The sequence below is a fragment of the Micrasema longulum genome, unplaced genomic scaffold, assembly GCF_059751315.1.
Source record: "Micrasema longulum isolate JH-2025_06_02 unplaced genomic scaffold, ASM5975131v1 h1tg001083l, whole genome shotgun sequence".
Lineage (NCBI taxonomy): Eukaryota > Metazoa > Arthropoda > Insecta > Trichoptera > Brachycentridae > Micrasema > Micrasema longulum.
In genome coordinates, this window is record NW_028278271.1 from 127,056 (window position 1) to 148,509 (window position 21,454).

Below are 21,454 nucleotides of genomic sequence, written 5' to 3' on the forward strand. Positions count from 1 at the left end.
ATTCCACTCGTCGATGCGCTTTGTAGCTGCAAGACTTTTTGTGATGTTAGCTATCATATTATGTAAATGTTATCAAATATCTAAATTTAGTAAATGGGGTCTAGAATTCCAACCGTCCACGCGCTCAGTAGCTGCAAGACTCGTTGAAATCTAACTTCTATTTTTATAAATTTGTTTTTTATTTCGTTTTTTAAAATATCACTTAAACTCTAAACTTTATTGTCAAATAAAATACAAAAATGTAAATGGGGGCTAGATTTCTTACTGTCCATGCGCTCTGTAGCTGCAAGACATGCCGAAGAAAATGCCGAACACTTTTCTAGTGGAACGGCAGGCCTGTTGACTGCTGACTGCTGCCACAGGCTGGCTTCTCCTGAAGAGTTTTAAGTGGTTTCCTCTCCACGTGAGCAAATGCTGTGAAGTTCCTGATTGGCCCACATGAGTATATCCCTCTTGATCCCAACAGTTTAGATAAATTTAAAGAAATTTCATTGCAGAAAAATCCACGTTTGAAATATAAACCTTGAATATTATAAGTAATGTAAATAATAAAGCAACTCCCATATAAAAAAAAAAAAAGCTGCAAGACGTGCTGTAATCTAGCTCCTATATATCATAGTTGGAGATGAGGAGCTAGAATCCCAACCGTCTATGCGCTCTGTAGCTGCAAGACGTGTTGCGATATTTATTTATTGTACTATTTATTGGTGATTTTCACAAAAATGGCGCAATGAAAATTATCCAAACACATATATATATATATTTTTTATTTATATCCCTACAGAGATGGGGTAGAATTTTTTTCCAAATTCAGGATTATGGATATTCGAGCGTTTACAGGGCTTATGACCTGTCATTGGCTGGGTTAAGTGGCCACTTTAAGTACTACAACATTCCCCATTCCGCTTATTAGCGAATATCCACACAGATAACATTTTTGATTTTTGTATATATCTTACTAAACGAACATATATATATAATAAAATGTGACTGAAACATTAATGAGGTCTCAAAGGTTACTCCCATATGATACAAGAGGATCGAAGAGTGTGGCGTTTCAGTTTGCGGATGGCTTAAGACTATTCTTAAAGGTGACAACTTCTGACGACTTCCGTCTTCTCCAAGCGGATATATCTGAATGGGGAAGGCGAAACAAACTTAGGTTTAATGTTTCCGAGTGTTCGGTCACGTCCTTCACTGGGGCCCAAAAACTCTATTTTTCGCTACAAAATGAATGGCCAGAATCTGATTCGAACATCGAATGTCGAGGATCTGGGCGTTAGATTTGTGAGCACCCTGACAGTTCATGAACACAGAGACAATCAGTGGTAATGCATTGAAGATGTTAGGATTGGTTCTGCGTACTGCGGGTTTTCGAAAATACCCGCGTACTGAGAACTCTTTACAGCTCCTCGGTGCGAAGTAGACTCGAGAGTGGCTCGATGATTCGGGGGCCACATGAACTGGAGTACTCTCTTATGATAGAGGAAATCCAAAAGAAGTTTCTGAGATATCTCTACATGAGAGTGCGGGTATTATCCTCGGCTCTGCCCGGCCGAGTCTCCCCAGGGTATGCTCGGCTACAACAGTTTAGAGACTAGAAGGAATGTGGATTTGACTACATATTTTTATCGATTGTTGCGCGGTGTGATTGATAATTCTGAGATTATGATGAGCATTGGTTTGTATGTACCTGATAATGACCTAAGACAGCGTAAGCATAGATTGTTTCATATTCGGATATGCAGGACCACCCTACCGTTGGAAGGGCCATCGCTACGCTGAACAACATCGCTTTGGATGTTGATCTGTTCCATGTATCCGAAGGGGTTTTGCGGAGCAGGATTCTCCTACTACTTTGACACGAGTCTCTTTCATGGATTTTTTCTTTTTTGTAATATATACGTATTAAATATATGTTTGTAATGTATATATTATATTTAAATAAATTAATTGAATTGAATTGAATCCTCTCTGCCTACCCCGAGGAAAATACAGCGTGACGGAAGCAATAGTAATATTTTAGTATTTTAGAAGCCGAATCATACAATTGATATTTTAAACATTACAATATGTGAGCCAATGTCTCTACATGTATTTTTAGGTACTTTTCTTAAAATTTCGATAAACAAGTGCTTTATACAGAAATTACGCAGTATTTTGCATAGTATGGGGCCCGTCAGCTGTGCGACACGGAATCTGGGGATAAAGGAAGGATCTCCTCATATAGGCCTTGATAACCGAATAAAATATGTTATTTTCAACTCTCCCTTCCTGATGTGTAGCTACTACACATTGCAACTAATAACTTTAATATCTCCATAAATATAATAAATTATGGGTTGAGATTTTCCCTATTCCTTCGTTATACATTTGCGTATTGGTAAAAACGTTTTTTTTTAAAAATAATTAATGCCTATTGGGAACATAAAAAGCGTTTAATCAGAAATCTGAGATATCGCCGATACAACAGAAAGTTCACCAATGTGCCGCATGCTGCGTTCGTAGTAAAATAGTAACCCTAATATATAATTGTCTCGCACACTCTTTACGTCTCACTCTCGATAACACGGGTATATTTGGGAGCGAGAGAGATAATTTTTATGCGTCACTCGCGGACAGCGAAGTTTCTTGTGCTTCTCCCAGGCGCCCGTTAGCTGCGTTAGTATTAGTAGCTGCTCGGCTTTCGTTGGGGGCGGTTCTTTTGCGCGCACTGAGAGCGTGAATTCATTACGTTTTTAGCAATTAGATGAAAAACACCATCACTTTTGACTTCAGCTATAAATAATTGAAGCAATTGCCGATGAATATTACACTTTTAAGATTTAAAATCTCTCATTTTTTGCATGTGTAGGGACTACACAGCACCATAACCCGCGGAAATTTTTAGATGATAATCCAATTGCATTTGAATTGGCCGAGTCTACTAATCTACGAATGTATTGAAATTAGACTTATTATTGAAAGTTTGTTTAGGTTAATTTGTAAAAAAAAAAAATTACAAACGGCTGTTGGAATATCATCAGGGGACAGCGAATCTTCAAGAGCTTCGGTAACCGATACCTGCCCGAATCAGCGTGTTTGAAACCCGTTGGTTGCGGAGCGTTAAAATATTCGAAGAATACCAGTTCACGACCTTTTCACTACAAGTTTGGACAGAATCAAACCGAAGGTTGAAATGTATTTGTTGGATTTGGTCATGCCATGTCTTTCTCGGTCTTCCTCTATTTCTGCGTCCATCAACATTCGCATTGCAAACATTTTTAGCCATTCTTTCGCTGTCCATTCGCTCTACATGTCCAAACCAGCGCAGAGCTCCTTTCTTGATTTTGTCCAAAATGCCTATCTCATCCTTACGTAATGTACGGATCGCGACACTTGCGCATCTACCGTACATAGTTTTACCACACATTCGCCTGAGAGATCGCATTTCGACAGCATTCAGCCCACCCCCGTTTTTCCAAGTCGTACTTCGCTCCCATACTCCCAGGACTCCGTTGTGAACGGCTAATTTTGCCTCTAGCGACAAATATTTATTTGCCAAGGTTGATTTGAGTGCATCGTTCACTCTGTTTCCAGCTCTCACCCTCCTTTCAATATCAGTCAGTAATTCCATCCCTAGTAAACATACTTCCTAGATATACAAATTCCTTATGACTTGTCATTGGCTGATTGAAGTGGCCATTTTACACACTCAAAATGTTCTCTGTCTCTGTTGTAACTAAAGATAATTTTGCTAATTTTATTATTTCATTCGAACCCTGCCTTTTGATACTTTTTTAAGAGCTTTTCCTTCTTTTTTGAAATAGATTGACTCTTTATTATATAATTATTCCATTATTGGCTTTGTTGGCTTCATTTTTAATAATTAAAAATATAAATGCATTTTCTTACACAAGATTAATATTATACAATTAAAATCACCTTAAAATGTATACTGGATGCTATTCGAAGAGACATTTTTCAACATAAATGGCCAAAGGGCCCTTTGAAAAAGAAATTAATTAATGTATTAACACAAGGAAGATACAAACTAATGATAATTACAATTTTAAAATCTTAAAAGTCGAATTTACCAAACAAAAATGAAGATTATAAATGCATATAGAGATTACAGTGGGCGAGTAAGTACAGAAAATGGCTGTAGCCGGGATCCGCAGCCTAAGGATAAGCACTTAGTAAGAAAGGGTCTTCGATGCAGATATGTTGGTATTTTTTGTATAGCAGGTTGCTTGGGACTTTCTATACGATCACTCCTTCGCTAACCTGAAAAAAAACACACATAGTTTTATACGGATCAACCATTTGGAATGCGCATCACAATAAATATATACATAATGCGACTTGCTTACAAATTCAAACACGTTTTGAAACTACCGAAATGCAAAAAGTTTACACTCCCCGGAACTGATTCCGTTGAGCGCCTGGCTAATTTTTACGAAAACAATGGCTCATTAAAATAAAAATTTTCAAAAATTTCTAACTCGGGCTGAGGGCTAAAAGTAGTATTGAATATTTTTTGCATTACGAGTAATCCAAAAGGCTACTTTTTATACCACTTTTATTTCAAAATTCGGAAGAAAAAAATATCCGCTTACCCTAATGTTCATATACCACTGATTATCTCAAATTGAACGGTTTGGGTGGGTAGGAAGAAATTTCTTAAGGGCAATATGCCCGTCCTTATGCATATGTATGTAAACTGTATTTAATTTAAAGACTTTAAATAAATAAATAAAATAATACGCAAAATAGCACATCTCACATCACTCCCTGTTTCCAGGACACCCCGTCTCATCTTCCCGTGGAACGTTGACCTCCTGGGTGTGCAGAGAGGCTATTTGCTCTAGGCTGTCCAGCACTTGGGCTCTGGAAACAACAAAGTTTTCAGTATCATAATACTACATATAGTGACTGAGAGTTGTAGCATTAGTTAGGAACACATTTGTGTGAGTGGTAGGATTAGTAAGGAACACATTTGTGTGAGTGGTAGGATTAGTTAGGAACACATTTGTGTGAGTGATAGGATTAGTAAGGAACACATTTGTGTGAGTTGTAGCATTACTTAGAAACACATTTATGTGAGTTGTACAATTAGTTAGGAACACATTTGTGTGAGTTGTAAAATTAGTTAGTAACACATTTGTGTGAGTTGTAGGATTAGTTAGCAACACATTTGTGTGAGTTGTAAAATTAGTTAGGAACACATTTGTGTGAGTTGTAAAATTAGTTAGGAACACATTTGTGTGAGTTGTAAATTTAGTTAGGAACACATTTGTGTGAGTTGAAGCATTAGTTAGGAACACATTTGTGTGAGTTGAAGCATTAGTTAGGAACACATTTGTGTGAGTTGTAAAATTAGTTAGGAACACATTTGTGAGTTGTAAAATTAGTTAGGAACACATTTGTGAGTTGTAAAATTAGTTAGGATCACATTTGTGTGAGTTGTAGCATTAGTTGGGAACACATTTCTATGAGTTAATATTAGTGAGGAATACATACAGAAAATAAATTAATTATGTATACACATACCTTTCTGAGTTGGTACCGCAACGTGGACAGGTATCCCTTTTCAATTCTTCATTATTCTCTAAGTTCCTTCCGACCTAAAATTAAACAAAAGACTTTCATCTCTATACAGTAGACAGTAAAACCTCGTTTTTACGTTCCTCAATTTAACATTTTCCCGCTTTTTACACCAAAATGTTTAGGTCGCATTTTTTCCATAAATTCTCATTCAAATATTCCCCCAATTAACGTTTTTCATGACCCCGGTTTTACGTTGAAAATTTTTCAAAACTCATTTGATCTGTCAAAAGACACCGATAATAAAATCGAGGTAATTAAAAAAATGTGCAAATTATTGTCTCACTAAATTCAAAGTAGTACTGGCCGTTTTGTTGAAGTGTCTAATTTTGACATTTTACTAAATTGCGACATGCGGTTGCCGCATGTTTAGGAAGAATAAAGTCTTTACATCAATAAACTACGATGCAGAAAGTATAAAAATTTGGCAATACAAATATTATTTGAAGTTATGAACATAGTTTGAAAAGAAGATTGTTCAAACAGTTATCATAAAAGTGTGAAACAGTTTTGCCGCGATGTAAATGACAGTTGAAATTCTGTGGTGCCATACCAAAAAAAGTGATACCATATAAAAAAAAAAACACAAAGTTTAGGGAAAAAATCGTTGTATGCATTTTATGCCAATTCAATAAGTGTTTTTAAGGTTAAGTACCTACATAAAATTATTTAAACAAGTTTTTTTTAAATTCAAAAAAAAAAAAAACATTGTGGTATTGATTGAAAAATGCAAAATATTTTCAATGAAATCGCAGGTATATGAATAATCTCCAATTAGGACATTTCTTACAATTTTTCTGCAGTAGATTTAGTATAGATAGGACGCACGGGAGCTGGCAGCCGAGGCTCTCTGTGGATACCATATGTTCCAACATGGAATGACGATAAAAAGTATAAAGCTTGGGCAATTTTTTTCGTTGGGTATTTGCGAATTTGCGAACACGCTACCTGATCGATGGAAGCCATGAGACGTTGCAGCCGCGCCTTGAGCGTATTTTCCCTGGCCAAAGCCTCCAGGAGTCGGCGCTCGCTCTCCCCCTCCTCGGCCCCGCTAGAACAGTTCCTCTGCAAGACAGACGAAAAATAAATTATGCGCATTAAGACCCCATCGGGGAAGGAACAAAACTGAGGAAATTAAAGATGGATGGAAAAAAAGAGTTCAAGAGGTTGAAAGTTATTTTAATATTGGCATGTTGGTGTAGTGGGTGTCCCGAAAAAACCAGTAGACATGAAAAGTCAGCAAGCTATTATATACCGATGTTTACTAACATTAGTAATACTGTAATTTATTTTTGTGAAACAGTTTCAACTGTTTCTTGATAATAAAAAGGGGGTTTCACTGTATTTGTAAATTGTTTATAACCTCGGTACATGTAAAAGCCTTTTGGGCGCTAATAAATAAATAGCTGATTGATTTTTTTACACTGTACGAATAATTTCAATACACACCTGTCGCGTTCCTTGTGGCCGGAGTGCTTTAAGACGTGCCCTCAGCTCGGCTCGCTCCTCCCTTAAACTCATCACCTCCTGGTAACAAAACGACATAATTTTAGTGAAGCGACGACAGTCGTCGACGCTAAGTGTCGCTACTAGGCTACAAAAATAACAAAAAAAATTACAAATAAAATTTGAAAAATGCGCCAGATATAATTCGGTTAAGTACCGATCGGCGCGCCGCCATCGGCCAGGGGCGGCCAAGGCACAAACTACGAATGCTTATTTTGTTGATATTGCGGCTGTTGTTTACGCGAACAAAACGTGTGTGTGAGTTTTTTTTCAGTTGTAATCAAGCGTGTATGGGTAACTTTGTAGGCAGGGCTTTTCATGAACTTTGGCGCATTATTTTAGAAAGAAAAAACTAATTAGCCCATTTAAGTTGGCAGTCTAACGTTTCTCTCAAATATTGTATACCTGCATGAGAACGGCAGTCTCCATGTCCAGTTTCCTGGCGTCGGCCGCGTCCACGCACTTGAGCTGGTCGGCCATGCGGCCTAGGCCGGACAGGTTGTCCACAATACCATCCCCGTCATCTGGAAACGCACACGTTTTTCACATTACGAAAATTGTTAAAACGAGGGAAGTAGGCTGAATGCTGTCTAAACGCCATGTCTGTGTGCTAAGGCTGAGACGAGCGTGTCTGTTGATCGATGATTTCACCTGAAATGTAGAGCGACGACCGATGAAGCGAGTCATAATTTTATATTGAATACAATACATTATATTCTGATGCCTTGCTGATGAAGAACAATTTAGAGAAGGAAATATGGAAGTCTAGGCATATGGGCTTATGACCTGTCGTCGGCTGGTTTAAGTGGCCACTTTACGCACTGCATAATATTCACCATTCTGCCCATATTTTCAGTTAGCGATCTAGATTTTCTTTACTTTTGTACATTCATTTGAATATATAATGAGAAATATAAAAAAATAAAAAGTTGCGTTATATGATGTATTGGATTCTATAGAAAATGATGACATTGCTTTCTTCGGTCATCGCACTATTTCAGGTGAAATGTTTTAGCACGTGCGTGTCATCTATTATGGACTATAAACCCTACATGTACATAAAAATATTGATGATTTGAAAAGAAACAGAGATTTCCATAGGTTCTTTTTTAATTTTTTTATTATATGTGAAGAGTAAAAAAAGCTAAATTACCTATTAGGGGCCATTGCGCCGGCAGAGCCGAGGACGCGGCGATCGAGCGCTCCCTCTTCAGTCGGGAGACATGACCGCGGAGTCTTTCTTCTTCTTCTGCTGACCACGCTTTCCCATCATCCGGCCCCCTGTAAAAATATAACTCAAATTATTGATTGCCATTTTTTGTCGATCGTTGAAAATCGAGCCAATCTGGCTGTAACACGCGCCATTTGACAGTTATATGTCGATCGTAAAATATTGAGCGTATCCGGCCGTAACACGCGACATTTGACAGTTATTTGTCAATCGTCAGAAATTAAGCATATCCGGGCTTAAAGCGCAACATTTGTCGTTTTTTGGTCGATTTTCAAAAATTGAGCATGTCTGGCGTATGCGACATTTGACAATTATTTGTCGATTGTCAAAAATTGAGCGTATCTGGCGTACACAACATTTGACAATTATTTGTCGATTTTAAAAAATTGAGCGTATCTGGCGTATGCGACATTCGACAATTATTTGTCGATGGTCAAAAATTGAGCGTATCTGGCAGTAACATGCGACATATGACAGATATTTGCCGATCCTAAAAAACCGAGTGCATCCGGCCATAACGCGCGACATTTGACAGTGTTTTGTCGATTCTCAAAAATTAAACGTATCTGGTAGTAACACGCGACATTTACCAAGTGTATCCAGCACTAACGCGCGACATTTGACAGTTCATTGTCGATTCTCAAAAATTGAGTGTATCTGGTAGTAACACACGACATTTGACGGATATTTGTCGACCCTCGAAAATCGAACATATCTGTCAGTAACATGCGACATTTGACAGTTATTTGTTGATTGCCAAAAATTGAGCATATCAGTCAGTAACATGTGAGATTTGACAGTTAATTGTCGATTGTTGAAAATCGAGCGTATCTCGCAGTAATACATGACATTCAACAGTCGTTATTTGTTAACATAGGCAGAGTGGTGAGTAATACAGCATACTCACTGGTAGAGCAGCATGGCCGCTGGATCGGCCCACGGACCGACGGTGGGTGAAGCGCGAGCCCTGCCCTCCTCGCCCTCGAGGCGAGCCAGCAGCTGCCGCGCCACGCGCTCCGCGGCCGGTCGCATTCGCTGTGGCCCTGCGCTCTGCAACAGCCGAATAAAAAAATTTATATAATAGACTCGGGAGGACGCGCAGGACCTGGCAGCTGCAGAGATGCTCCACCTAGTGAACTCATCAACATCATTTCTCCATACATCTATTTTATATGGTAAAACAACACGCATGAGAATGTAATAGCTAAATAAATAATTTATAGAAAAATCTAAAAGGGCTGTACATGAATTTAGAAGTCAAATAAATCAATCTCAATTCAAGCAAAAAAATGCTCGCTTGAACATGATTTTTATGTGACTTTTGACAATTACCAAGACGGTATGATTAACGATTGTCTGTATACAGAATGTTCTTTAAGGCCTGTCACATCCGAAACCACGATGATCATTATGGACAAGACGACATATTTGCACATTTAAGAAAATAATTTAATTGTTTTTTTTTTAATATTTTTTTTAAAAAAATTTTATTCGTTCCAAAAAAATATTTTAATGTGCCAATATGTCTTCTTGCTCATACTGATTATCGTGGTTTCGGATGTGACAGGGTTTAATGAACACCCTGTATATCAACTGAGCGATTACAAAGCCGGCTCTCGATACGATATTCAGAAAGACAGATGGAAAAAATATAATAACTAAATTATTTTTTAATAATGGCAACATTTTTACGCCAAGATACTTTTACAAACATAATTATAATTAATAAATAGGGCAGAATCTAGCCACATTATCTGTGCATCTAGGCGTTCGTTTTCAAAACCGACAGTTGTGTAATTTAATTAGACTTCAAAATTGACTTATTTCTCTGTCACATTTTTAATAGACTTTAAAGAAAAAAAGTGCCAAACTCAGAATGATTAAATTTTTTAATAAATCGTAATTACAGGACTATTGATAAGTGAAACAGAATTTTTGTCACTTTTAATGCGTAGATAGGCGTTTCGAGGGGTACTAGACCCGTCGGTACAAACCGATGTACTTACATAAAAACATGATGGTGGGGGGATCAGTAGTGTATCTTCGTAATCGGTCGGGAGAATTTTACCTTTAAAACAGGTAGGCTAGTAAAACAAATGAAAAAAATATAATGACTAAATTATTTTTTAAAGTGGTAACTTTCTAACGCCTAGATACCCTTATGTGTTAATAGGACAGAACCTAGAGACATTATTTTCGCATCTAGGCGTTCGTCTTATTAAACTGACACTTACGTCGGAATTTAATTCGACTTCAAAATTTACTTATTTCTCTCTCACATTTTTCATAGACTTATAAGAAAAAAAAGCGCCAACGTCAGAACGATTAATTTTTTAATAAGTCGTAATTAAAGGAAAATTTGATAGTAGATTGGCGTATCGAGAGGTACTAGACCCGTCGGTACAAATCGACGTACTTAAATAAAAACTTGATGGTGGAGGGGGGGGGTCGGTAGTGTATCTTCGTAATCGCTCGAGAGAATTTATCTTCAAGTATACTGTCGCGGTGAAGGCGTGACGTCCTTAGCTTCCCGTCATGATCACAACATAATGGGCCTGATGAAAGAAAAACAAAATACCATTATTATTTGTTTGCTCACCTCTCCAGGAGGGTTCGTCTCGGCCAGGGCGAGCAGCACATCGTACGCTTCTACGGCGCGATCGGCGGCCGCGAGCGCCATGCGCAGGGCTCCGGCTTCCGACGAGCACTGCGCGCACGCCAGCGACAACCTGAAAAGGAGAACGATTGGAAGAGCGTTCGCAGATTGTGGTCTCCGAGGTGTGATAAAAAAAATATGGTGAAGCAACTGCTGACGTTCATCCATTCAAAGCAATGAGTCCGATAGCCCGACTCATCGAGATAGTCGGTGTCGAGTTTGAACGAGTTGTGACTTGTCAGTCAGCAATGTAAAATACGGAAGTTCAAACATAGGCAGAATGGTGAATGTAACACGGTGTGTAGTGGCCACTTGAACCAGCCGATGACAGGTCATAAGCCCTGTAAATGCCGAGACTTCCATATTCCATTCTCTAAAATGTTCTCCATGCCGGTTGTAACTTGCTAATCTTAATGACTCCCTAGGGGATGAAATACAGTCTTTTGTCTGTCTACAAACATTTGGACAAACTCAAAATATTGTAGTAAAACCAACTGGTCAAAGGAGAAGTTTTCAGGCGTAGCCTAGTATGTGAAATAATTCAATCAGATGAATCTCTTCGCAACAATAAAGGTTTCAGCTCTGCAACTACACTAAAATCAACAGATGGAGGAATTGAAGAAATTCAAATGTTCAAACAAAGGTAAAATGGTGAATGTTACACAGTGTGTAAAGTGGACGCTTAAACCAGTCAATGACAGGTCATAAGCCGTGTAAATGTCTAGGCGTCCATATTCCCTTCTCTAAAATGTTCTCCATCAAATGGCAAGAATAATTTTCACTAAATTCACAAACGGCAAGAATAATTTTCACTGAATTCACAAATGGCAAGAATAATTTTCACTGAATTCACAAACGGCAAGAATAATTTTCACTTAATTCACAAATGGCAAGAATGATTTTCCAATCAAGAGCTTTAGAGATTAAATGTCACCAGTTACTCGGGAGGCTGAAGAAGTGGAAAAGAGAATGATCTCTCTCGCGTTGTTCTTTCATCGTGTTTATACGGCGCAAGCTCACCTGTCGGCGTGGCCCTTGGCCTCGCGCAGGGTCACCGCCAGCAGCGCGTTGTCCGCCTCCAGCCGGTCCACGCGCGCCCACACCCGCTCGCCCTCCTCGCCGTCCCCCTCCCGGCCCAGCGACCCCCGGGCGAGGTGCTCGGCCACGGCGCTACTGTACACCTGCAATGCGATCAATAAACAATTTATAATTGGGTGTTCAAAAAAATATCTTGAAACGAGCAGAATACAAATTTCATTTGCATTTTCCAAATTACGTAGCTTCTTCAAAATGTCATAATCTTGATTCATTTACACACACAAGAGATATCTTCAACCAGATTCTGCTTTACTTCTACTACTGGTACTACTACCATTACGCCATTTTTGATGTTTTAAAGATAATGTCGTTCAAATGTCCCCCACGGCGTTGTTTAATCCGAGGTCTAATTTTCATTAGTTCTTTTATTAAATGAGCAAAGTACGAACGAAATTTCCATTTTGTTTCTTCGACAATCTGACAGATGGAAAAATAATTCAATTCAATTAAGTAATGCATTTGTTATATACACATTCATTTGCTAATTACACATGAAATGTGATTGCATCCTGTTCCTTTAAGATCGTAGCAGTATTTCTACACATTAAAAGGACACAACACGGCATAGTTGAATTCAAATCAGGAGTTGCGTACTGAGCGACGTCTACAAAGAAACTAATGGGTCAAAACGTAAACCTACTCATTTATGAATAGTTGAGTCGCCTTCTGTTTGATGTGCGTATGCGGTTTCGTAATTCAACTATGCCGTGTTGTGTCCTTTTAAACCAGCTAATGACAGGTCATAAGCCCTGTGAATGCCAAGACTTCTATATTCTCTTCTGTAAAATGTTCTTCATCTCTATTGTAATATGTTAATATAAACAGCTCCCCAGGGAGTTGAATCCAGTCCTTGTGTACAAAAATTTGGACAAACTCAAAATATTGTCGAATTTTTCTGAAGTTTTTCGTTTCCTCACTTTAGTGTTTTCCTCAATTTAATACTTTTTTGTTGCTCCCTTGAAAAATATAAGACAGGGGTTTTGGAGGACGTGTTTTTGAAAGATGTCAAATAGAATTTGAATTAATTTTGAAACAAATATATTCAACTCACCCCCTCCTGACATATGTCTTTCCCAGTGAGGCGAGTGTCTTCGTGTGTGCGCCGCAAACGCACCCTCGACGCCACCTTAAAATGTAGAGTTTACGAATTAAGAATTACAATCAAACAAACCATCACGCCGTTTCTCCATAGGGGTAGGCAGAGAGCAAAGAACGCCATATAACTCTGTCTTGGCAAACAGACCTCGCTTCCTCTACATTCATACGTCTTCTCATGCACGCGCGCCGATTATTCCTACATTTGACATGTCCATCTTCCAGTATTTGATGGACTCGATCGTGCCATGTCTTTCTCGGTCTTCCACGTTTTCTGCATCCATCAACATTCGCACCATAGATCCTTTTAGCTGTTCTTTCGCTGTCCATTCGCTCCACATGTCCAAACCAACGCGGCACCCCCTTCTTGATTCTGTCAATAATGCGTGTCTCAGCCTTACACACTTCGCGGATCTCGACATTTGTGCACCTATCATACATCGTTTTACCACACATGCGACTGAGGGATCGCATTTCGACAGCATTCAACCTACTTTCATCATAATTTTTCCAATTCCATATTTCGCTCCCATACATTAGAGTTGGCACTAGAACTTCGTTGTGAACTGCTAGTTTAGCCTCCTACGATAAAAATTTGTTTGCCAAAATAGATTTCAGTGCACCGTTCACCCTGTTCCCGGCACTCACCCTCTTTTCAATATCTTTCTCGGCTTTTCCGTCCCTAGTAAACATACTTCCCAGGTACACAAATTCTTCTACCTGATTCAGAATATCTCCGTTCACACTGATCTCACATTTAGTTATATTTTCATCCCTTTCCAAAAAATTGTTACGAGGGAAAACATTTTTAAGAAGGGAATATGGAAATAGGCATTTACAGGAGGGCTTATGACCTTTCATTGGCTGGTGTAAGTGGCCACTTTATGCACTGTGTAACGTTCACCATTCTGCCTACGTTTAAACATCCACATCTCCTCAACTCTTCCGTCTGTTGATTTTTGTGAAGTAAAATTTGATTTGCTGAAAAACAATTCACCAGTCTTGAAGATGCTTCTCAGACAAAAGCGCTCGTTGGTCAAAATAATAAAAAAGTCAAACTAAGCTAAGAAGACAACGTTATGAGTATGTCCAAATGCTCGCAGACTGGCTGGATTTTCTCCCTGGGGAGTTGTTCATATTTAAATTTGTTGCAACAGAGATGGAAAACATTTTGGAGAAGGGAATATGGGAGTCTAGGCATTTACAGGGCTTATGACCTGTCATTGGCGGGTTTAAGATGCAACAAATTTAAATATGAACAACTCCATAGGGAAAAAACCAGCCAGTCTGCAAGCATTTGGACATATTCAAAACATTGTTGACTTAACTACCTGGTAAAAGAAGAAGTAAAAATTGTTTTCAGGCGTTGCCTAGTAGGTGATTTGGTTCAGCCGGATGAATCTCACCCGCGTGATAAAGGTTTTAGCTCTTTTACTCCACAAAAGTCAAAAGACGGAAGAGTTGATATGTGGATGTTTAAACATGGGCAGAATGGTGAATGTCACAGTGTGTAAAGCGGCCACTTAAACCAGCCAACGACAGGTCGTAAGATGTTTTCCCTCTGTTGCAACAAATTTAGATCTGAATAGCTCCCTAGGGAGAAAATCCAGCCAGTCTGCAAACATTTGCACATACTCAAAACACTTTAGAAAATAATAAATGAAAAATAAAATCAAAATTTATATTTGAAGCTCTGTGGTTATACAATTTTGAATTTTTGGTTACACAATAAAAAAACGTTTAGTTTTCAACAACTAATTATACAATATTTTTATATGAGTATTGTTTTCGATCCACGTTCATAGATGTAAAAAAAAAACTATTGAATATTAAAAATAAAAAATAAATAAACAAACCTTGCTTTGCGGAGAGGAACTAGACACGACGTTACTTCTGACGCAAGCTGAAAGTTGAAATTATTTTGTTATAGATATTTATTTATTTATTAATGGACATTGTCCATGTACCAATACAATTTATAGGGTTTGAATATTACAATAAAAGAATAGTTTAAAACATTAAAGGCGGCCTCCGTGGCGTAGTGGTCAAGATGCTTGACTCACGCTCGGAAGGTTCCGGGTTCGATTCCCGGTGAGAACACAAAAATTAAAAATGTGATTTTTCTCAAGCCTGGGTGTTCTGTGATGTAATTCACCACTGTAATTGGGCCTCCTGGCCTGTTGTGGTGCAAAAAAAAAAAAAAATAATAATAAAAAATAAAATGAAATTAAAAAAAGACGCATTGACCAACATAAGGGACATCGAGACAAGATCTGGACTATTTATTTAGTGCTCGTTTAAATCTTTGTAAACTTAAACCAAAAAACTCCAGTTCTTAGTAATTGACCACTGTTATGGGCCTCAAGCCCATAGACGGAGGCGGTTTCTACACGAGAAAAATGTTCGACTGAGCGCCGAGCAATCCTCAGACCTCGATGGCAGCTGAAGCTTCGCGGATCGCCGCCAGGGCTACACGCGGCGCTCCGATAAGAGTGACCGGCACCATTGATTTTATGAACTTTTTTTAAGGTTTATCTCGGCTAGTAGCCTCGATTTTGTAATCTAATAAGCTGCCCCTTTAACAAAGACGGGTAATTATGTCACTTGCGGGGGCAGACGTTAGAATATCGAGACTCTAGCCATAAATATGTATAGGATTATTTTATTTATTTCAAATACAAACAGATGTACAGGTTAAATTAATATTTTTTTTTTAAAACTATTTAAAATGTATACATAGTAGGGCCTGCCATCCAATTATATGTATTCACTAAATAATACTGTAATAAAGCGACGACGGCTTGAAGTTTAAACTATATAAATATACTATATATTAAAATAAGATAAATATGGACAGAACAAGGAGATAGTGGAAAGGAAAAGAAGGAAATTGATAGGAGTGGTAAAGAATGATTGAAGGAAAGGAATGTCATTTGAAAATGCCCTAATAAGGCGAAACAATTGTCACGAAGTTTTATTTTTATATGTTTATATTTGTAAAAATAAAATAAAGTATTCAGTAGACTCAAATCAGTGTTTGATTTCTAATTATAAGTCTAAAAACTCTGTTGGCTTATGTATAAGTCACTGCACAACTCTGCTCCGGAATATCTGAGGGAACTCTGCATTCCAGATGAACTAGCTGACAGACGTCTTACGCTTAGATCAGCTACATCTACGTCGAAAAGAAAAGTTATTATACCTCTACGCAAACAGCGCACTAAATTCGGCGAACGTGCATTTGCGGTCGCAGGCCCTACGGCATGGAATGCTCTCCCAGCAGAAATCCGAAACTGTGAGAGTGAAGTGATATTTCAGAAGAAACTTAAAACCCACTTGTTCTCTAAATCATTTGAATAAATTCTTAGCATGTGGTGTAAAAGTAATATGAAAAACTACATTATTTTTCTTAAATTAAAAAGTTAAAATTAAATTTATATCTTTATAAAATCACTTTGTAAAGCGCCCTTGAGGTATTATATTACGAAAATGGCTCTATATAAGTTATCCATAATTATTATTTTTATTAACAAAGCTATATTTTAATAAGGACTAAGCACAGATTTATTTTATTTTAAATTTTGTTAAAGCTTCGAAAGAGTAATCTTTATTCTACGCATAGCATAAAATTTGAAATCAACATTGTGCGCCTTTATTTCAAAATATTTTAAATATATAAAGACTGCCTAACGCAGTCTGTCAGGATTCGGCTTGTTGGACTTACGCGAGTGTTGCCGGGAGACGGCCAGCGAAGGGAATCTGCGCCGGAGTTCCTCTTCCTCCTCTTCCTGGCGCGACGGTTCAGCCCGGCGAGGACTCCGCGAAGAAGCTCGTCTCCGGCAGCGTATCCTGACAGACAAGAGGCAGTATTATTATTATTATTTGTTTAAAAATATGTTTTTACGCCCCAATGTCCAGAATGTGTAGATTAGTCAATTCGTCACAAAACTTGAAATTTTTTGCGACAGTATGCAATATACAATAAAAACTCGTTTTTACTTTTCTCAATTTTATGTTTTACACCGAAATGTTCAGGACTCATTTTTCTTCATACATTCTGGTACAAATATTGCCCCCAATTTTACGTTTAAAATTTTTCGGAATTCATTTGATGCGTCAAAAAGCCAAAATTATGTCGTAATAATGGTGCCGCGGTCCGCGCGCCACCGCGTGTGCCACGCGAATGAAAAATAAAAACAGGTAAACAACCAATAAAGGATAAAATATTGTTTTAACCTAAATTCAAAGCAGGTGCAGTGTAATTGACCTTTTGTTTAAGTGTCTTCTTTTAGGGTTAGTTTTCATTTGAACAAAAATGTCACGATGACTTGTACAAATCATGATACGCGGTTGGCAAACGTTAAGGAACAATAAAGCTTTAATATCAATAAATTGCGATGTTTAAAACATAACAATAGGAATATTTAAAATTATAAAAACGATGGTTTAAAAAGTTGTCATAAAAGTGTGAAACAATTTTGCAGCGATCTAAATGACAGTTGTTTTTAGTGATGCCATAGAAAAAAAAGTGAAACTGTATAAATAAAATTTCCCAACATTTAGCGGAAAAATATTGTATGTTATTTTATGCAAATTCAAAAACACGTGAAATAATTTCAACGCGCTGTTTTCAAATCAAATGAAAAAACAGATTACATAATACGGTTTAAAAAGTAAAAAAAATATTGACAATTTCCACCTATCACCGTTTTGACAATATTTCTTGACTTAGTTTAATAGGCTTGGCAAATAAAAAAAACCACAAAAAAAAAAACCACTGCACTTTCTCATCATAGCTACCTTCGGTCTATCTCCACAGCGTCCTCTTCATCGTAGGACGTGGAGTCTGCGGGCGCCTTCGTGGGCCCGGGGGCGCTATCGGGCGGGGGGTACTCCGGGAGAGTCGCGGGGCTTCCCGGCGTCTGGGAAGGAAACACAAATTATTATAATAAAATAAATAAAAACATCTTTGTTTTTGACCACTAATTTTTATTTTCCACCTTCCGGTTTCAAAACAAACAAGCTTCTTCGTCAAGGTTTACGTAACTAATGAATTGATTCCTTTTTATTTTATTTCTATCATGTTCACTAAATACTACACGTGGACCCAATAAATCAAGTCGTTTTTTCCTTACACGGGTGGTAATTTGATTTCACTATTTTCGAAGTTAGACAGGAGAGGACTAAAGGAAATGACGAAGAAGCTTGTTTGCTTTGAAACCGGTCGGTGGAAAATAAAAATTAGTGGTTAAAAACAAAGTTGTTTTATTTATTTTATTATAATGAATAACCACAAAGTTAGTGCTTCAAATTTAAACTTTATACAAATTAAAATAACTTTATACAAGATGGAAAACATTTTTGAGGAGGGGCATGGAAGTCTTGGCATTTACAGTAGCACAATCACAAAAAACTACCGACGTGCTAATTATAATCCTGCTGCGCAATCAGATATTTGAATTTCACCGGTGTAAATATGAAAAATATTCCAAAATTGCTATTTTTATTTTATTTATCTGGCTATTTATTGGATTTAGCCGGTGTTAGGCGAGCCAAATGTCAAGAAAAGCAGTTGCCACAGTAATTGAAATTTAATTTTCACTTTTTTGTATAATATACTCTTTACTATTTTGCAAATGCAATACGTTGCATTATTTTTTAAAGTAAACGCCGATTTTTCACCAGTGAACTGTATTTATTTACGAGGAAAACGAAAAACAAACCGACACGAGCGTTGACTTATGACTGAGATAACTTAAGCATGTTCATTATTGTTCATTGTGATCGCTCAAATGCTTAGATAGTTATTTGTGATTTGAGCTACAGGGCTTATGGCTTATGAGGGTGAATCTAACACCGATAAATATGGTCTAAATTTTGACATGCCTAAATTATAATTGATTCGAGTACGCGATTTGGATAAGATTGGCGAATTACCTGTTCATTACGAACTGACGCAGTCTCGTCCGCATCCCCCGCCGATGTGGTTCGCTCGCTGTTCCCAGTCACAGAATTCTCGCGGCAAGATGTTTCCGCTTCTATAACACAAAACAATTTATTTATTAACGGACATTGTCCATTTAAACAATTTATAGTGTTTAAATATTACAATAAATGAATACTTAAAGACATTTTCAAAAAAGAAAAGAAGCTTTGACAAACATAAGGGACATCGAGACAAGATCTGGACTATTTATTTAGTGCTCGTTTAAATCCTTGTAAACTTAAACCAAAAAAGTCCAGATGATCTTGTCTCGAGTTAACAATACGACAAAGACGGGTCATTGGAGAATTAAGGCCATAGTTTGTTCTATGCTGATCGATAAACAGAACTTCATTGTTTCTCAACCTATGAGTCGAAATATTGAATTTTACTTGTCCCAGTAATGATGGAAAATCAATTATACCATTTAGTATGCTGAACATATATATGGAGTCAATATTTTTTCTGCGTTTTTGTAGACTAGAAATATTGAACATTGACTCTGAGCATAAGAATAATGACCTCTCTCTAGTCCGAGCATCCACGCTACTTTTCGAAGCGAGCGATGTTGGACTGATTCAATGTGATTTATGCGATTGACATAGAATGGAGACCAGAGCACTATTCTAGGAGGCATATTCTAGAAGAGGGCGAACAGTCGAGCAATAAAGAGTTTTGATTGTACGGACATGAGTAAAATCAGAGGATATAACTGTATTACAAAATAAAGCCTTTAGAATCATTTTGAAAAAAAACAGATATACGAGGGTAAAGTCGATGGTAAATGAAATGAAATTATTAACATATAAACAAAGAATATTTTACAATACAATGATATTTGTTCATAAAATTATAAACTCTAATAAAAAAACAGAATTTTGGAAAAAAATTGATCGGAACCAGCGTGAACACGATCACAATACTAGAGAAAAGAACAAAATTAGACTTCCATTTGGGAAAAAGGCAAAGTCACAAAATTCAATTTTATTTAAAGCAATTAAAAAGTATTACGAAATGAAAAAAATATTTATGAAGAAAAAAACATATCAAAATTTAAAATAATGGTCAAGACATATGTGATAGACAATTTATAAATTAAATATATTTGCAATGTTATTATTAGAACACACATAACAATATGTATGATATGTGTGCCCTACTTTAAGATTTAAATAAATAAAATATTCTGTTAATGAAGCCGAGTAATTTCGGTGATTTATTGACTGTATTATCTATATGCTTGTTGTATGTCAGTTTATAGTCCAAAACAACAACTAAATCATGATGGACTTAACTACATCAATTTTGGAGTTTTCTGGTACTCTGTTTTTTATTTTTATGTATATTGTACGGGTTCCGTCCGGTCGGCCACTCTTACTCACCCGAGTCGTCCTCGGGTATGACGCTTCGCTCGCGAGTGGCGCAAGCCCTCCTCAACTCGGCGATGACGCCGTGCAGCTCCGTGATGCGCTCCTCGGAAGAGCTGCTCTGCGCAGACAGGGTGCTGCGGAGCCGGCCGCATTCGCTCTGCAAACATTGCACACCAATTATAATAATGAAAATTTAACAATGTCTGAGTATGTCCAAATGCCTTCAGACTGGCTGGATTTCCTTCCTAGGGAGTTATTCGTATTGAAATTTATTTCAACAGCGAGGGAAAACATTTTTATAAAGTGGCCACTTAAGCCAGCCAATGACAGGTCATAAGCCCTGTAAATGTCTAGACTTCCATATTCTCTTCTCAAAAAGGTTTTCCCTCTCTGTTGAAATAAATTAAAAAATGAAAATTTAGTTTAATTCCACTTTCATTTATTTTTATTTTCACCAGTAAATTATTGTCCTGACGAAACCGGTATAAATTAAAGATTCGACAAGTCGTTTTTTATATTATTTATATATATATGGACCCCCGTATTGGGTAGCCTTACGTGTCATCTACAAGGCTAAGGTACTCGGAAAAAATCGTTTTTGTTTGTCATGGAAATGGGATGTTCGATCACTGATTTTGGTTTATTACCTTTATGAGTCCAATCACCATTGTTGCAAAGTCCAAGAACAATGGCGCGTGATAACTACTTCTAACTACAGTGTGGATATCTGTTAAGGATATTCCATCTTTCCTGCATTCTGCTTCAAGATTATGGCGTTGCAAACTGAAAAATGGGCACTGAAATAACAGATGTTCGATACTCTGTGAAGAAATATCATCGCGTGGACAACAGTCATCATTCCTTAATTTAAACCTTTATAGGTAACTTCTCATAGCTCCGTGTCCGGTAAAGATTTGGGTCGTTTCGAA

General features: G+C 37.4%; 1 protein-coding gene across 5 annotated transcripts in view; it reads right to left on the reverse strand.

Annotated features, from left to right (window-relative positions):
* Positions 1-2,419: 2,419 nt before the first annotated feature.
* LOC148277106 (uncharacterized) overlaps positions 2,420-21,454 on the reverse strand; it is a 44,914-nt gene continuing 25,879 nt past the window's right edge. For 4 of the 5 annotated variants that reach the window (XM_088233321.1, XM_088233320.1, XM_088233323.1 and 1 more), the window contains exons 4-19: positions 20,538-20,682; positions 19,110-19,210; positions 17,973-18,094; positions 16,897-17,021; positions 15,029-15,075; positions 13,129-13,203; positions 12,000-12,160; positions 10,923-11,052; positions 9,231-9,373; positions 8,246-8,373; positions 7,498-7,616; positions 7,036-7,113; positions 6,535-6,651; positions 5,533-5,606; positions 4,766-4,869; positions 3,794-4,266 (exon numbers count right to left, since the gene is read on the reverse strand). In XM_088233321.1, coding sequence (XP_088089447.1) covers positions 4,767-4,869; positions 5,533-5,606; positions 6,535-6,651; positions 7,036-7,113; positions 7,498-7,616; positions 8,246-8,373; positions 9,231-9,373; positions 10,923-11,052; positions 12,000-12,160; positions 13,129-13,203; positions 15,029-15,075; positions 16,897-17,021; positions 17,973-18,094; positions 19,110-19,210; positions 20,538-20,682 — 1,668 coding nt within the window. In that variant the 3' untranslated portion in view covers positions 3,794-4,266; position 4,766. Of the gene's footprint in view, positions 4,267-4,765; positions 4,870-5,532; positions 5,607-6,534; positions 6,652-7,035; positions 7,114-7,497; positions 7,617-8,245; positions 8,374-9,230; positions 9,374-10,922; positions 11,053-11,999; positions 12,161-13,128; positions 13,204-15,028; positions 15,076-16,896; positions 17,022-17,972; positions 18,095-19,109; positions 19,211-20,537; positions 20,683-21,454 lie in introns of all 5 variants that reach the window. The other variant, XM_088233319.1, reaches the window with a different exon arrangement.